Consider the following 17,359-nt stretch of genomic DNA (forward strand, 5'->3'; position numbering starts at 1 on the left):
GAGTGTGAGGGGGTGAGTGTGAGGGGGGTGAGGGTGAGGGGTTGGGGGTGAGGGTGAGGGGGTGAGTGAAGAGCTTTGTGATGTACCTGCGGAGATAGTGCAGCCCAGCCCCGAAGCGATCCTCAAACTCGTCCCGGGCCAGTCTCTGGTTTCCCTCGGAGCTGATGGAGGAGAGGTCGAGGACGGCGGAGACCTCCTGGAAGCCGGCGGTGAAGTCGCTGAAGTTGATGGAGCCGTCACTGTCCACGTCCAGCTTCTGGAAGAGGGGCTCAATCTGCGAACGGGACAGCCCCAGCTCCCGGCAAACGCCGGAGAAATCCTCAAACTCGATCAGCCCCGAGCGGTTCAGGTCACACGCCGAGAAAAGTCTCCTTAGATCGGGCCGGGTCATTGCCCCTGGCTCCATCCGGCGGCAGCAGCAGCTCCCGACACAATCTGCTCAGTGTGCCCGGGTTCAGGCTCCTGTCGCCGGCCCCACGCTCCAAGTGGACACCGCTCCCCTCTCTCTGTCTCAGGAGACAGTCTATGAGTAATGCTGGTTATACAGGACGAGCTACAATCACTCACCTTTCAATAGGCGTTTTCCAGCAACCGGGATCATTCTGTGCACCAACCCCCCTGCCACCTGCAAATTAACAAACCCCTGGCCTCTCCAACTCGCTGCTCACTTTACTGCTCACATCTTTAAAGTCTTTGTGGGTTGCAAACACTTCCTGTGAGGTCCTATTTCCTGCTCCTACTCCCTAGATCAGATTCCACCCTATTCCGTCAATCAGATGGAGCAATGCCGCAAGAAAGTGCTGAGATTTTTCAAGTTTTAAATTTCTACAAGAACATAAGGACCACTCCACAGACCTGAGGAATTCTAGCCTGGCTCTGGTGGTGCAACACTGTTGGCAATACAGTACTGTCTTTTTTTAATGTTTATATTCAGAGATAAAAATCACACAACACCAGGTTATAGTCAAACAGGTTTATTTGGAAGCACTAGCTTTCAGAGCGCTGCTCCTTCATCAGGTGGTTGTGGCAGAGATGCTTTTAAGCATCATTGAATAGATTCTGCTCCACCACCAAGTCACTTGTGTTAGTTTTCCTTTATCCTCTACCACTATTTTACAAGGATGTTGCCAAGATTCGAGGGTTTGAGCTATTCAGAGAGGCTGAGTAGACTGGGGGTATTTTCCTGGAGCGTCAGAGGCTGAGGGGTGACCTTACAGAGTTTTATGAAATCATGAAGGGTATGGATAGGATACCCCTGGGGTGGGGGAGTCCAAAACTGCAGGGCATAGGGTGAGAGGGGAAAGATTTACAAAGGATCTAAGGACTAACATTTTCACACAGAGGGTGGTGTGTGTATGGTATGAGCTGCTTGAGGAATTAGTGAGCCTGATACAATTACAACATTTAAGAGACATCTGGATGGGTCCATGAATAGGAAAGGTTGAGGTCAATATGGGCCAAATAGGACTAGATTAGTTTAGGATATCTAGTCAGCACAGACGTGTTTGACTGAAGAGTTTGTTTCCGTGCTGTACATCTCTATGACAAGGGTGGTGAATTTATGGAATTAACTGCCAAAGGAAGTGGTAGATGCGGGCACAGTCAGGACAATTAAAAGGCATTTGGACATGTGCATGAATAGGAAAGGTTTAGAGGGATATGGGCCAAATACACACAAATGGGACTAGTTTAGTTTGGGAAACCTGGTCAGCATGGATGAGTTGGACCGAAGGGTCTGTTTCCATGCTGTATTACTCGATGACTGTATCACTTGTATTTCTGAATCAATTATCCATGTTCATCCAAAGCCAGTCAGAGGCAGCGCAATGACCCCAAAAGTGAGGGAAAGGTAGAGAGAGGGGGACAGCATTGAGTTGGAGGGGGAGATATTGCACTGCACCCCTCATCATGCCCATCTCTCTCTTTAAATACGATGAGAGTGTTAGTGGACCATTACTGCCTTCTCCCTAAGAACATCTGACCACAGGCGTAGACACTGGAGAGGGTGCTGCCTCTTTGGGATGTTAAACTTCTGGAGTTGACTTCTCTGGTAGATCTCAACGATCCTACAGCGATATTTTGAAGAAGAGCAGGACGAGGTATAAGAAATAGCAGCAGCAGGAGGCCATCCTGCCCATCATGTCTGCTCCACCATTAAATAAGGTCACAGCTGATCTGATAATCCTCAACTCCACTTATCTGCCTTTTTCTCATACCCTTGATTCCCTTACAGTTTAAAAATCTCACTGAATAAGCTTATCAATCCAACCTCTACGGACCTCTGTCATACCAATTCACTGTCCTCTGAGAGTAGAAATTCCTCCTCATCTCTGTCTTAAATGAGTGACCCCTTATTTTGACATTATGTTCTCTGGTCCCAGACTCTTTCAAAAGGGCAATAACCTTGCCACATCTCCCCTAAACATCTTGTATGATGCAATAAGGTGTTCTTTCATTCTTCTGAACATCAATGAGTACAGGCCCGATCTACTCAACCTCTCCTGATAAGATAGTTCCTCCATACCTGGTGTCAGCCTTCTTTGGACTGCTTCCAATGCCAGTATATCTTTCAATGGAATTGAAGGGAACCAAAACTGTTCATGGTATTCCATCTGTAGTCTGACTATCACTTTGTACAGTTTTAGTGAGATCTCCCTATTTTGATGCTCCATTTATAGGGTGGCATGGTGGCTCAGTGGTTAGCACTGCAGTCTCACAGTGCCAGGGACCTGGGTTTGAATCCAGCCTCAGACAACTGACGTGTGGAGTTTACACATTCTCCGTGTGTGTGTGGGTTTCTGCCAGGTGCTCTAGTTTCCTCCCACAGTCTAAAGATGAGCCAGTCAGGTGGATTGGCCATGCTAAATTGCCCATAGTGGCAGGTGGATTAGTTAGAGGGAAATGGGTCTGGGTGGGTTACTGTGTGGACTGGTGGGGCAGAATGGCCTGTTTACACACTGTAGGGAATCTAATCTAATCATTCCTTTTGAAATAAAGGGCAACATTCCATTTGCCTTCTCTATTACCCGCTGAACATGTATACTAGCTTTTTGTGACTTATACAAAAGGATTCTGGATTAGTGGTGCTGGAAAAGCACAGCAGTTCAGGCAGCATCCGAGGAGCAGTAAAATCGACGTTTCAGGCAAAAGCCCTTCATCAGGAGTACAGGCAGATCTCTCCACCCTTCAGGCACTCTTCAGGCAAAACGTCGATTTGCTCCTCGGATGCTGCGTGAACTGCTGTGCTTTTCCAGCACCACTCTACTCCAGAATTTGGTTTCCAGCATCTGCAGTCATTGGTTTTACCCTTATACAAAAGGATGCCCAAATCCCTGTAGCCTGCAGTTTTCTGCAAATGTCTTTTAAGCATTGTATTTGTCCCCATATCTACCACTTCATCAGGAAATTGATTCCACGCGTGAACCACCCTCAGTGAAAACAATTTGCCCCTCATGTCTTTTTTAAATTTCTCTTCTCTCATCTTAAAAATATGCCCTCTGGTCTTGAAGTCCCCCATCCTAGGGAAAAGACACCTACCATTAACTCTATCTATAGCCCTCATGATTTTATAAAACCTCTATACGGTCACCTCTTAAATTCCTACGCTCCAGTGAAAAAAGTACCAGACCATCCAGCCTTTCTTTATAACTCAAACCTTCCATACCTGGCAACATCCTGGTAAATCTCTTCTGAACCTTCTCCAGTTTAATAATATCCTTTGTACAACTGGGCAACCAGAACTGGCCACAGTATTCCCGAAGAGGCTTCACCAATGTCCTGTACAACCTTAACATGAATTCCCAACCTCTATACACAAAGGACAGAGCAATTAAGGCAAGCGTACTAAATGCCTTTTAACCACACTGTCTATTTGTGGTGCAAACCTCAAAGAATTATGTACCTGAACCCCTTGTGTCCCTCTGTTCTACAGCACTATCCAAGGCCCTATTATTAATTGTATAACCCCTACCCTTATTTGTTGTACCAAAATGCAATACCTTGCATTTATCCAGATTGAACTCCATCTGCCATTTTTCAGCCCGTTGGCCCATTTGATCAAGATCCTTTTGTAATCTTAGAAAACCTTCTTCAACTGTCCACCATGCCACCAATATTGAACTCCCCTATACTTCCTGCCAAGTGCATACCCTCACATTTTCCCACATTATACTGCCTCTAAAGTTTTTGCACATTCACTTAATCTGAGACAAACAAAAAAACTGCAGATGCTGGAGTCTAAAGTAGACAAGCAGGAAGCTGGAAGTACCCAACAAGCCAGGCAGGATCAGGAGGTGGAGAAGTCAACATTTCAGGTATAACCCTTCTTTATATTATCCTCACCACTTCTATTTTCATCAAAAAAAACTCTATCCAACTCCAAACCTGGATGCAGTACCCAGTCTTCTCTGTGGTTCTACAGATATGTAATAACGGGAGAAAGTGAGGACCGCAGATGCTGGAGATCAGAGTCGAGAGTGTGGTGCTGGAAAAGCACAGCAGGTCAGGCAGCAACCAAGGAGCAGGAGAATCAATGTTTTGGACATTAGCCCTTCATCAGGAATGAGGCTTGTGGGCCAGGGAGCTGAGGGATAAATGGGAGGGGGTTGGGGTTGGGGGGGAAAGGTAGCTGGGAATACGGTAGGTGGAAGAAGGTGAAGGAGAAGGTGATAGGTTGGAGAATTTGAGGTCGGGGTGAAAGGTGTTGGTGAAGTTGAACTGTTCAACCTCCTTGTGGGAGCACAAGGTGGTGCTGATAGAGTCATCAATGTAGCAGAGGAAAAGGTGGGGAATAATGTCGGTGTAGCTGCAGAAGATTGACTGTTCCACGTACTCAACAAAGAGGCAGGCATAGCTGGGTCCCATGTGGGTGCCCATGGCTACCCCTCTGGTTTGGAGGAAGAGGAAGGATTGGAAGGAGAAGTTGTTAAGGGTGAGGACCAGTTCAGTCAGGTCAATGAGAGTGTTGGTGGAAAGGTACTGGTTGGCGTGAGAGGAAGAGACAGACAGCTTGGAGGCCTTCATCATGGAAGAGGTTGGATGTCCATGGAGTATTGGGGTTCAGAGAAATGAAAATCTTGGAGGAGGTGAAGGGCATGGGTGGTTTCCTGAATGTAGGTAGAGAGCTCCTGGTCTAAGGGGGACAGGAAGGTGTCAAGGTATGCAGAGATGAGTTGAGTGGGACAGGAGCAGGCTGAAGCAATGGGTCAGCTGGGGAAATCAGGTTCGTGAATCTTTGGTAGGAGGTAGAATCGGGCAATGCAGTGTTCACGGACAATGAGGTTGGAGGCTGTGGATGGGAGATCCCCAGAGATGATGAGGTTGTGGATGTTCTGGGAGATGATGGTTTGGTGACTGTCTGTGTGGAGTTTGCACATTCTCGCGTGTCTGTGTGGGTTTCTCCAGGTGCTCCAGCTTCCTCCCAAAGTCCAAAGATGCGTGAGTTAGATGGATTGGCCATGTTAAATTGCCCCATAGTATCCAGGATGTGCAGGTTAGGTGGACTAGCCATAGTAAATGCAGGGTTAAAGGGATATGGTGGGGTTGGGAGGACAGTAGGAGGAGGTGTCTGCGGGTTGGCGCCTGGCTTCAGTGTTGTAGAGTTCAGTGCGTCAAACCACTGCTGCCTCCCCCCCCCATCTATGGATTTGATGGTGAGGTTGGGGTTGCAGCAGAGGGAGTGGAGGGCTGCGCATTGTGAGGGTGAGAGGTTGGAGTGGGTGAGAGAGGTGCACAGGTTGAGGCAGTCGATGTCACGGCAGCAGTTTGAAATGAAGAGGTTAAGGCCGGTAACAGGCCCACACAGGGCATCCAGGTGGATGGGATGTGTTGGAGGCGGGAGAAGGAATTTGAGGTCAGGGCGAAAGGTGTTGGTGAAGTTGATGAACTGCTCAACCTCCTCATGGGAGCACGAGGTAGTGCCGATACAGACATCGATGTAGCAGAGGAACAGGTCGGGGGTGGTGCCGGTGTAACTGATATGTAATAATGATCTAGGAATTGAGCAGGTTGTGTCTAAAACACTGTGTGGTCATGTGGACAGTAATAACATCGGAGTGGAACTAGTAGATTTCCACCTCAATAGCGGTCATCGTGATCTTCATGATGCAAAGGTTTGACTATAATCTGGTGTCTATAAAACTGCCTGATTCAAATACCAAAACCTGTAATAAGAAGGAAATTGAGCCTCATTATGTAAATAGAACCACAATTACTATGTTAGGTAATAATTAGCTTGACCCTACGCTATGCGCACAACAGCAAGTTTCATGGCCAACAGAATTGAAGAGGCCAGCTAATCATTGAATCCTACAGTGTGGAAGCGGGCCTTTCAGCCCATCAAATCCACACCAACCCACTGAAGTGTCCCACCCCACCATTTCCTTTTAACCCTGCATTTACTATGGCTAGTCCACCTAACCTGCACATCCCTGGATACTATGGGGCAATTTAACATGGCCAATCCATCTAACTCACACATCTTTGGACTTTGGGAGGAAGCCGGAGCACCCAGAGGAAACCCACACAGACACGCGAGAATGTGTAAACTCCACACAGACAGTCACCCAGGGGTGGAATCAAATCCAGGGAACTCTCTTCTCTCCACGCTTAGGAAACTACCTTGCTGCTTTATGCCTTGGCCTGATCATCAGGCTTCAATCTCGAGAGCTGCTTTGTGACCCCACCATTCATCTGCAGGATTTAAGTGAGGGCATACCTCAAAATAGTCAGGTATTCTCATCACCACCAGAATGTTCGATGGGCCAGCAACTGATCTCATTCACTGTAGTAGAAATGGATTGGTTTATGTAACATTGTGAATGCAGCCGTCTCTAAAGGGAACTGGCAATATTTTTCAGATAAACTGATTTGTAGTTGTTTCAGGGCTGTGTGTGCCCACTGAAACTTTTAAAACCCTTGAAGCTATTTATGGAACTTTTGAAATAATTTTGTTTTTAATTGCTGTCAAATCTTTGTCAATCATCTAAACCGCTACCATGGATAAAACAAAAATTAGACTTAACAATAAAAGGAAGTTGTATAACTCTTCAGCACATACTGAAGTGTTTTTCACAGTCCATGAACTATTTTTAAAAGAGCAGCTCCTGTTGTTAAGTAAAGGAAATACAGGAACTAGTTTTGCACACCGGAGAACCACAAACAGTGAGTGAGATAAATGAAGTGGAGGTGTTTGCTGAGAGGGTGTAAGGTGAATTCTAGTTCAATAGTGCTGATATGGTCTTTTATGATCATGTGCCCCAGGAACTGGACAATATTTAGACTTGAGCTGATAAGAAGTAAATAACATTCCTGCCTCACAAGTGCCAGGCATTGACCAACTCCAACAAGAGAGGGAGTTGAACTGCTTATTCTTTCCCTTCAACTGCATACCATCAATGGATATCCTATCAACAAGATCAAATCCAGATAAATATGAACAAGTGGTTCATATTTCTAAATTAAGTTGTCCCCCTCATTTAATATTGCTAACATGAACCTAACATACAGCAGTTGGGGGAACTTGATGTGTGTAAACAGGCTGCTGTGTTTGCCAAATTACAAGTGGCTACTGTTAGGAAGTTGAATGAGTGTATGTTCACTTTAAAACAGAGAGTGTTTAATTTTGAAATAAACCTAAGGTGTAGGCCTAGCTGACTGAATGGAAAGGCTGGGAGATGGGTTGTTCCAAAATAGATACATGTAATAATTGGCTGTTAATTGGATACCTGAGTTTTGGTTGCAGGTTTGAAAACAATTCAAATTTAAACAATTAGTTTAAGTTGTGCCCTGGATACTAAAACCCAATCGAGTTTGAATTTATTGTTTTGACAGCAATGGACCAATGATAGGGAATGATGTTGGGGGCGTATAAAACCAGGGCAAGTTGAAAATTTGGTCAGAGCAACTGCCGGAGAGCTAACTGCCCATCGAAACTCTTGATCTCAAAGAAGTTAGAAGACACTTTCAAATAAAGGTACCTTTCCCTGTAAAACATACTCACAGTAAAAAGAAAGAAGATGACCTAGGGAGGTCAGCAGACAAAAGATTGAAGACAGCGGAGAAGACAGAGACTGTGTGGACTTGAGATTAAGTTAATCTAATGTTTAATACGTATGTTATTGGAACAGCATGTTAATAGGATTGTGTTCAGTTAGGGGAAAGAGTGTTGGTTTGTTAATTGTTTTGTTTAGTGTTCACAATTAGAATCAGGAAAATAAATAGTTGTTTTTCTTTAAAGAGTGGAAATTAGGAGTTCTCTGTCACTCAGTCACATTTCAACAGATTATGAGGCGAGCTTTTCTAGGAGTTTGGTTTTAATTATCAGAGGCGTTCGACTCCCCCTGTGTCATAACAGCTACACTCTGAGACAACATCATTGGCTGTGAATCACTTTGTGATGTCCTGCATCTTCAAAAGAAGCATATGTTGATATTTTAGTTGGTACGTTAAACTACATCAAGCATGTGAGACCTTAGGAATCAGATCTCCAAAGACATTATCACATGATCCACATATCTTTGCACACTAATTCCGTATAAGATAGTTCAGAATCTAATTTAATAAATATGCTTATGCTTTCACCTTTGTGCTCTGAGGTATATTCCGTCTTGACCAAACAACATCTTAATTTTAAAAGTTTTGTCCTTATTTTCGAATCTCTCACCTCTCCTCATGTCTGTATTCTCCGCCAACCAGCCAACTCTCTCTCCTCCAGTTATGACATTTGTGTATGTCTGATGTTAGTTGCTCCATTGCTGGCAGTTACACATTCAGTTGCTGAGGACCCATGCTTTAGAATTCCCTCCTTCCACCTCTCTATCTCACCTACCTCCTTTAAGGCAACAGTGTTTAATGCTTACTTCTTTACCCAAGCCTTTGATTAACTAAGCAAATATCTCCTTCAATGCCCCACTATCACATTTTATTCTAAAAGGTTCTTGACCACTAGATGTCTAACCACAAACAAATACAGAAATTGCTGGAAAAGCTCAGCAGATCTGGCAGCAAACGTGGAGAGAAATCAGAGTTAACGTTTCAGGTAAAGTGACCCTTCCTCAGAACTCTGAGTTCTGAGGAAAGGCCACTCAACCCCAAACGTTAACTCTGGTTTCTCGCCAGAGATGCTGCCAGACCTGCTGAGTCTTTCCAGCAATTTCCATATTTGTTTCTGATTCTCAGCATCCACAGTCCTTTTGGTTTTTATTTAGATTTCTAACCGCCTCCAGGAACTCATTTACAGCAGCCCTCTGCTTCAGAAATCGCATGAGCAGCATCTAAAGAGTGCTGCACCAAGTAACAAGGTACCTGTCAAATCTCAGAACTCAACAGGCACTGACACCTCGGATGAACTCTTTGCCAATGCCACTACTTGAAAGGGCAAGTATTAGTCTGGATGCATGACATAATTGTGAGACATCATTGAGCTGCAAGGAACATTGATGTAATAGCTCTCTCCAGGTTGAAACTCTCTATTTCGTATTCCAATGTGCTTAGAATATTTGTAGTACATTCATTCAACCAAACTTGTCAACTCCCTCAGACCTTGTAAACTATTTTATTCACCTTTGTGACATTTTTCTGAGTCACTAACTTTGTGTAAGTTATTGTCTGCAGTTTGTAAATTGAAGATGAGATTGTCATCACTAAAGTGAAACATAAACGAATGTGCAATATAATCTACCCTAATTGCTTGAGCATAGTTACTGTCATTATGGACCATATACCCATTCGTAATTGATCTTATGTGATACTGATGTGTTGATGGGCTGCGCTAACCAGGGAGTGGATTCTCAGGCAAGTAACGATTGACGTTTGAGCAAATTTTCATATTCTGCCTTCACTTTGCTCATTTAAATTAATACCTACGACCAGCAATGAAATTCTTCCCAGAAACAAACCGTGATTGATACAATACACGATGAGGTATTGAAAATAAGATACCTCATTAAAAATAAGATACCTCATTAAAACTTTGAGTTTTACATGAAAAGTAAGAAAATATTTGCAGTTGCCACAAGTCGGGATTCTGGATTCATTTTTTCACAGCATGGATTTTTTAAAAGGTGCTTTGAAGGAAATGTCTAGTTTCATGACTTACTTTTTAAACATTGGGTTACTACTGTAAGTTAATTTACAATGTCTATAATTTAGAGGCTCTTTACTATACAGTGCAAAGAAAGAAATAACTTGCATTTGTATTCATCTTTAACAACATTAGGACTCTTAAAACCCTTCACTCAATAAAGTTTTTAAAATTGAAGTTGTACAATTGTGCTAAATATCAGCTATCAAATTTAAGCTTCCATCACCTGATTATGGCTTATGGATTAACCTGGTTTTAAAAAGGATAAATATTGACCTAAAAGTAGTCGCTTCTGTCACACTGACCACAGAATGGGGCCAGTCCAGAAGAACAATGCTGAATAAATGAAACTATCTCCACTACGTTATCATTTTATTTAAAGAATTTGAAATCAGACAACTAAGTCAGCATCAAGAATTCACATTCCGTGCACAATAATGCCTCTTCTTCCTCAGGTGGCTCAAGAAATTCCGTATGTTTATAAGGACCCTCACCAACCTCTACAGATGCACCACAGAAAGCACACTGTCTGGGTGTATAACGACTTGGTATGGCAACTGCTCTGTCCAGGACCTAAGAAACTACAGGAGGTTGTGTGCACAGCCCAGACCATCACAGAAGCCAACCTCCTATCCATGGACTCAATTTACACTCCTCATTACCACGGAAAGGCTGCCAACATCATCAAAGACTCCTATCACCCTGATAATACTGTCTTCCAGCTTCTTCCATCAGGCAGAAGATACAGAATCTTGAATACATATACCAATAGCTTCAATACAGCTTCTTCCCCGCTGTTATCAGATTGCTGAATAGACCTCTCTAACTTCAAATAATATCGATCTTGCTAATGTTGATCTTGCCTAGTGCATAGACTGTGCGTCATAACCGAAATGCCTTTGTCTAAGTCTTTTTCACCCTATGACCTGTATGTTCTTGCTTACTATGATTTGCTGGCACTGCTCATAAACAAAGCTTTTCACTGTACTTAGGTGCACCTGACAATAAATAAATGAAATCAAATCAAATGTTTTAATTCATGGTTGTATGATAATTTCATTTTGTCAGAGGAACCATTCTCCTCTGCCAGTCAGCTAGCTTGGGAATATAATGGAGCCATACTTGGGTATATACAAATAAATCATATTTCAGTAGCTGCTTTTGAGCAGCATAATAGAGAGAAGAAATGATGTCTTCTTCAGTTTGACTCTTTTGCTTATGTTTGGATCAAAACTGTAATGAGGTCAGAAGCAAAACCCAAATTGAGCATCAGGGAACTAGTTATCCCCCTGGAATTGCTGCTCATTGACACTGTCTGATTGCTTTGCTAATGATTGGAAATAAACTAATCAGATAGTAATTGGCTTGGTTGGATTTTTCCCAATTTTGTACACAGAACTGCCATGACCACAGATCATAGTTCTAAATCACCTACAGACACATTGAACTTTAATTACAATGTTTTTTGTTTAAAGGCATCCAGCCACAAAATTCTGTGAGTGTCTGGGGAGAAAGCCTGGAAGGTCACCCCTGACAAGGTGCAGAGGAAGCTTCAAAAGGGTGAAGTAAAATGGAGAAAATAAATGACAAACTAAACACCAATCTCCAGTCAGCCTGTGAATGTGATGGAGAAAAGACAGAAGTGTAGGTGAGAGGAATGCTTTGTGTCTTCCCTGTTCAAGAGCACACAAGAACAGGATTCAGCTAAACTCTGTGTGTGCTGGTGGAAGGAAATGTGCCAGTGAGCTGAGGTGCTCATGTCTGTCAGTGGACTGAGATATTTATGTGTAATAGCCTGTGCTCAAGTCTTAATGTGCTGTGAAAGCTGAGGAACCACCCACTGGTCACCTCTGCATTGCAGGTAAATAGCTCGTACCGTGAGTGCTAGAAGCCAGCTAGCCAACAGCCAGTGTCAAAAGGAAGCAGAAAGAAAGGATTTCTAATTAACCTGCAAAGCCAAGAATCCTAAAGCTGAGTGTTCAACTATCAACATCCCACTATCTACTTTTCAAAAACAACTCTCTTTATAAAGACTGTTTCTTATATCTTTTAATACTTATCTGTTTTTGATGCACTGCTGCCTCACAGCACCAGGGATCCAGGTTCGATTCCAGCCTCGGGCGTCTGTCTGTGTGGAGTTTGCACATTCTCCCCGTGTCTGTTTGGGTTCCTCTGGGTGCTCTGGTTTCCTTTCACAGTCCAAAGATGTCCAGGTTAGGATGGATTGGCAATGCTAAATTGCCCATAGTGTCCAGGGATGTGCAGGCTAGGTAGATTACCATGGGAAATTCCAGGTTATATGTTGATCCTGGGTGGGATGCTCTTCAGAGGGTCGGTCTAGACTTGATGGGCTGAATGACCTGCTTCCACACTGTAGGGAATGTATGACTCTATGAAATGAGAAGTATGTGTATTATGTTGTTATTCCTTCCTGCAACGAATAAACTCACCTTTTGTTAACTCGATAAGAGACTGGTGCAGTTGGCTTCTTTTATAACAGAAATCCATTTGCTCTAGGAGAAAGGTAGCCAGAAGGGAAGGATCCTTTGTAAATGAATCTTTTTGTAACTAACCAAGGAAGCAGATGAATAAAGAAGGGGAGCCAGTTCATCCCTCTTCACCTGGGTGCTTAACAATTTGAGATTTCCCTTCTGGAACCAAAATAACATGAGGAGGCTTACCCAGGGTGTGGTAGTAACAAGGGAACACCAAGGCAATTTTCCATATTGTTCGATAGAAGCTAAAGTTGAACTGTACTGAACAGCTTGGCTAGTTTTTGAAGCCCAAGTTATCTACAATTGCCAGAATGTTTTCAGTTCCCATAGACTCTGCAGTATCCAATGTCTAGCTGCTTCTTGATCTCATGTGGAGTGAATTGAATTGGTCAAAAACTGGCATCTGTGATGCTGAGGACTTCAAGAGGAGACTCAGATGAATCATTCACTCAACATTTCTGACTGAAGACGGATACAAAAGCTTCAGACTTGTCCTTTGCCTTTGGGCTCCCACATCATTGACAATGGAGATATCCATGTTAGTTGTTTAATTGTCCACCACCATTCATGGCTGAATGTGGCACAAGTGATGAGCTTAGATCTGATCTATAGGTTGTAGGATTGCTTCGTCCTGTCTGTTGTTTGGCACACAATAGCCCTCTGTTATAGCTTCAAAAGGTCAACACCCCATTTTTAAGTATACTTGGTGCTGTTCCATTTGCCTTGTTCATTGAAACAGGATTGATCTCCTGGCTTGCTGGATAGTGTCTTTGGATTTTTTTACATCAATGTGTGAGGACTTCAGAATTACTTCTCATCCAAAGTCCCTGCATTGCCTCAGTATCACAGTGAGGCACTGGTGGTTTGGATAGGCATGTTCTTTATAGGAACAAGCTTTCTCCTTCCTCCCCTCCATGACTTACAAAGGATCTAAGATTATGCTGTTTCCGGACTTTTCCCCAACTTTGGTCCACAAGAGGAGAGCATTTGTCGAATCAAAGAAGTGTCTTAGAGAGTTAAACATTCAATACTCCCTGCACTACCCAGCGACACTACGTTTTAGCCACGAAGAGTCCGTCTATAACTCGGATACCCGGAGAAGGCCAAGGAATTTTTGGACTCTCTTAAATAGATTGTAAGAGTTAATTCGTGTGGTGAATGATATTGTTCTGCCCGCTCCCCCCCCATCAGTTTACCCTTTTTTTTCTCTTATTACCTTTATTGCTTAATATTGTCTCAGGGGGGCAGGGAGGGGGGGCTTATTTGTTCTCCACTTTGCGATTTTCTTTTTTTATTATATATCGGCCAGGTGGTCTAGTTGATTCAGGTGAGGGGGGCGTCTGCCTTGTCTTACCTTATCTCTTTCCTTTAGAGCGGGTCGTTTCCCCCTATTATTTTGTGTTACTATACTTAATTATTATCTGCTGAGACAGCAACTTTATAGTTTTATATATTTATACGTGGTATTAACATTACCAAATGTACCTAGGTGTTGGTGTGGGTGGGGGGGGGGCGGTAGGGTGCTCACTGTTAACTTTAGCTTTATACTACACTTGAATTTTCTTTATTTTATTATGGGGTGCCTGGGTCGAGGGTAGGACACTGGCTGGGAGAGGATATGATGGGTTTTCGGAAAGGAAGTGATGCCCCCTGGAAGCAAGGGAGAAAATCTCCGTTTAAATATATTTTTTTTATTTAGAAATAGTTTTTTATTATATTGGTGTGAGTGTATTAAAGAATATCTATTGTTGTGAATTTTCTATGGTCTATGCTCGGGGTGTTTTGGATGGGGTTATTCCTGCCGGGGGGTTTCGGACTTGCCCGGATGATTATTGTTAGTCATTCAATTAAATGGTGCACCTGGAATGTCAAGGGAAGTAATTCACCAATCAAAAGGAAGAAAATACTATCAAACCTCAAAAAACAAAGGTTTGATATAGCTCCCTTACAGGAGACACATTTACTGAATAAAGAACACTTGAAATTACAACAGGGTGGCTTTGATCAGGCCTTCTTTTCTTCTTTCAGCTCAAAAAGTAGGAGAGTAGTCATTCTTATTCAGAAGAATCTCCCTTTCAAAATCCTAAGTCAGATGAATCTGGACGGTACATATTGATTAAAGCCCTTATAAATGGAGAGGAATGTGGGATTTTAAATCTGTATTGTCCCCCGGCGCATCCTTTCAAATTTATAATGGAAGCTTTCTCCAAACTGATGGCTCTCGGTGCTCATCATACAGATATAGGGGGAGACTTTAATTGCATTATGGACTCGGAGATAGACAGGATACCCAAGAGTATTATGGGTATAGCCCCCAGAATCCAGGCAATTGGCGGATTTGAATAAAGAGTTAGGATTAGTAGATGTGTGGAGGTACCTCCACCCACAAGGCATAGGTGAGAGGAGGTGTAGTCCAGGTTGTTATGGGAGTCTGTGGGTTTGTAGTAAACTATGAGAAAGTGAGGACTACAGATGCTGGAGATCAGAGTTGAGAGTGTGGTGCTGGAAAAGCACAGCTGGTCAGGCAGCATCCAAGGAGCAGGATAATCAATGTTTCGGGCATAAGCCCTTCATTAGTTTCCTGATGAATGGCTTATGCCCGAAACGTCGATTCTCCTGCTCCTCGGATGCTGCCTGATCGGCTGTGCTTTTCCATCTTGGGTTTGTAGTAAATGTCCATCTGGAGACTGTCACCGAAATGAAAATGGAGAGGTCAAGAAAGGGGAAGGGGGGCAGATCCAAGATGGCGGTGACTCAGTAAGTCTGAGTCTGTAGTGCTCTGCCCAAGACTCAGACAAAGTGGGCTGCCTGCCTCCACCACACCTGCCAAATCATTTAAAATAACTTTTATTTCATACAGTGAGTCATTTTGCACCAAACTTGAGTAGTTTGGTGCTTTGTTAAAATGACTAAGGGAAAGAATGCCCGCAGTTCTCAATAGGCAGGAACCTCTCCCCCACCCTCCCCAGCTGCAGCAGAGGCGTCCACAGCCGCCCCGGGGGACTTACCTACGGGTGGCGAGCCTTGTTGCAGTGATTTCCAAGCTTGAAGAGAAGATCAACGTCTTCATAGAGGAGTCCAGAAGCAGATGGAAATCGTTGTCGGTCGCGCTGCGAAAGCACGACCGAGACATAGAAAAAAATTGAACATCGAGTCGGAGGGGCGGAGCTAAAGGCTGTGATCTCCGAGGCTGCTGCAGAATCAGCCGTGGATCGGGTCCGGACTCTCGAACAGCGAGTCCGGGCCTTAGAAGATCACATCGACAACCTCGAGATCAGATGTTGAGGCTGGAGGCTGGATCAGGCCAGGTGCGGGTAGAATGGGCCCATTAGGTTGCAATACGCAGGCCTGGGTCGGACCAGAGCCCCTGCCCAGTCCTGTCCCAGCTTCAGTGTTACAGCGAGAAGCAAATGCTCCTGGAAGCCACCAGAAATCTCGGGAAAGATCCCCAGGCCATGACTTACAAAGGATCTAAGATTATGCTGTTTCCGGACTTTTCCCCAACTTTGGTCCACAAGAGGAGAGCACTTGTCGAATCAAAGAAGTGTCTTAGAGAGTTAAACATTCAATACTCCCTGCACTACCCAGCGACACTATGTTTTAGCCACGAAGAGTCCGTCTATAATTCGGATACCCGGAGAAGGCCAAGGAATTTTTGGACTCTCTTAAATAGATTGTAAGAGTTAATTCGTGTGGTGAATGATATTGTTCTGCCCGCTCCCCCCCCATCAGTTTACCCTTTTTTTTCTCTTATTACCTTTATTGCTTAATATTGTCTCAGGGGGGCAGGGAGGGGAGGCTTATTTGTTCTCCACTTTGCGATTTTCTTTTTTTATTATATATCGGCCAGGTGGTCTAGTTGATTCAGGTGAGGGGGGCGTCTGCCTTGTCTTACCTTATCTCTTTCCTTTAGAGCGGGTCGTTTCCCCCTATTATTTTGTGTTACTATACTTAATTATTATCTGCTGAGACAGCAACTTTATAGTTTTATATATTTATACGTGGTATTAACATTACCAAATGTACCTAGGTGTTGGTGTGGGTGGGGGGGGGGCGGTTGGGTGCCCACTTCAATTAAATGGTGCACCTGGAATGTCAAGGGAAGTAATTCACCAATCAAAAGGAAGAAAATACTATCAAACCTCAAAAAACAAAGGTTTGATATAGCTCCCTTACAGGAGACACATTTACTGAATAAAGAACACTTGAAATTACAACAGGGTGGCTTTGATCAGGCCTTCTTTTCTTCTTTCAGCTCAAAAAGTAGGAGAGTAGTCATTCTTATTCAGAAGAATCTCCCTTTCAAAATCCTAAGTCAGATGAATCTGGACGGTACATATTGATTAAAGCCCTTATAAATGGAGAGGAATGTGGGATTTTAAATCTGTATTGTCCCCCGGCGCATCCTTTCAAATTTATAATGGAAGCTTTCTCCAAACTGATGGCTCTCGATGCTCATCATACAAATATAGGGGGAGACTTTAATTGCATTATGGACTCGGAGATAGACAGGATACCCAAGAGTATTGTGGGTATAGCCCCCAGATCCAGGCAATTGGCGGATTTGAATAAAGAGTTAGGATTAGTAGATGTGTGGAGGTACCTCCACCCACAAGGCAGAGATTTCTCTTTTTACTCTAATCCACAAAAATGTCACACTAGAATTGATATGTTTTTTGCCCCGCGACCTTTTTGAATTCCGTGTCGTCCTGCAAAATAGGTGATATAATAATTTTTGATCACGCTGCTGTGTATATGGAAATCAAGGCTAGGAACAATGCGA

General features: G+C 43.6%; 1 protein-coding gene across 1 annotated transcript in view; it reads right to left on the reverse strand.

The window, feature by feature from the left end:
• zgc:162879 (ras and EF-hand domain-containing protein) overlaps nt 1-695 on the reverse strand; it is an 82,100-nt gene extending 81,405 nt beyond the window's left edge. The window contains exon 1 of the mRNA XM_043677575.1: nt 87-695. Coding sequence (XP_043533510.1) covers nt 87-406 — 320 coding nt within the window. The 5' untranslated portion in view covers nt 407-695. The remainder of the gene's footprint in view (nt 1-86) is intronic.
• Nucleotides 696-17,359: the final 16,664 nt, after the last annotated feature.

Source organism: Chiloscyllium plagiosum, chromosome 36 (assembly GCF_004010195.1).
Source record: "Chiloscyllium plagiosum isolate BGI_BamShark_2017 chromosome 36, ASM401019v2, whole genome shotgun sequence".
In the NCBI taxonomy this organism is placed as follows: Eukaryota; Metazoa; Chordata; class Chondrichthyes; order Orectolobiformes; family Hemiscylliidae; genus Chiloscyllium; species Chiloscyllium plagiosum.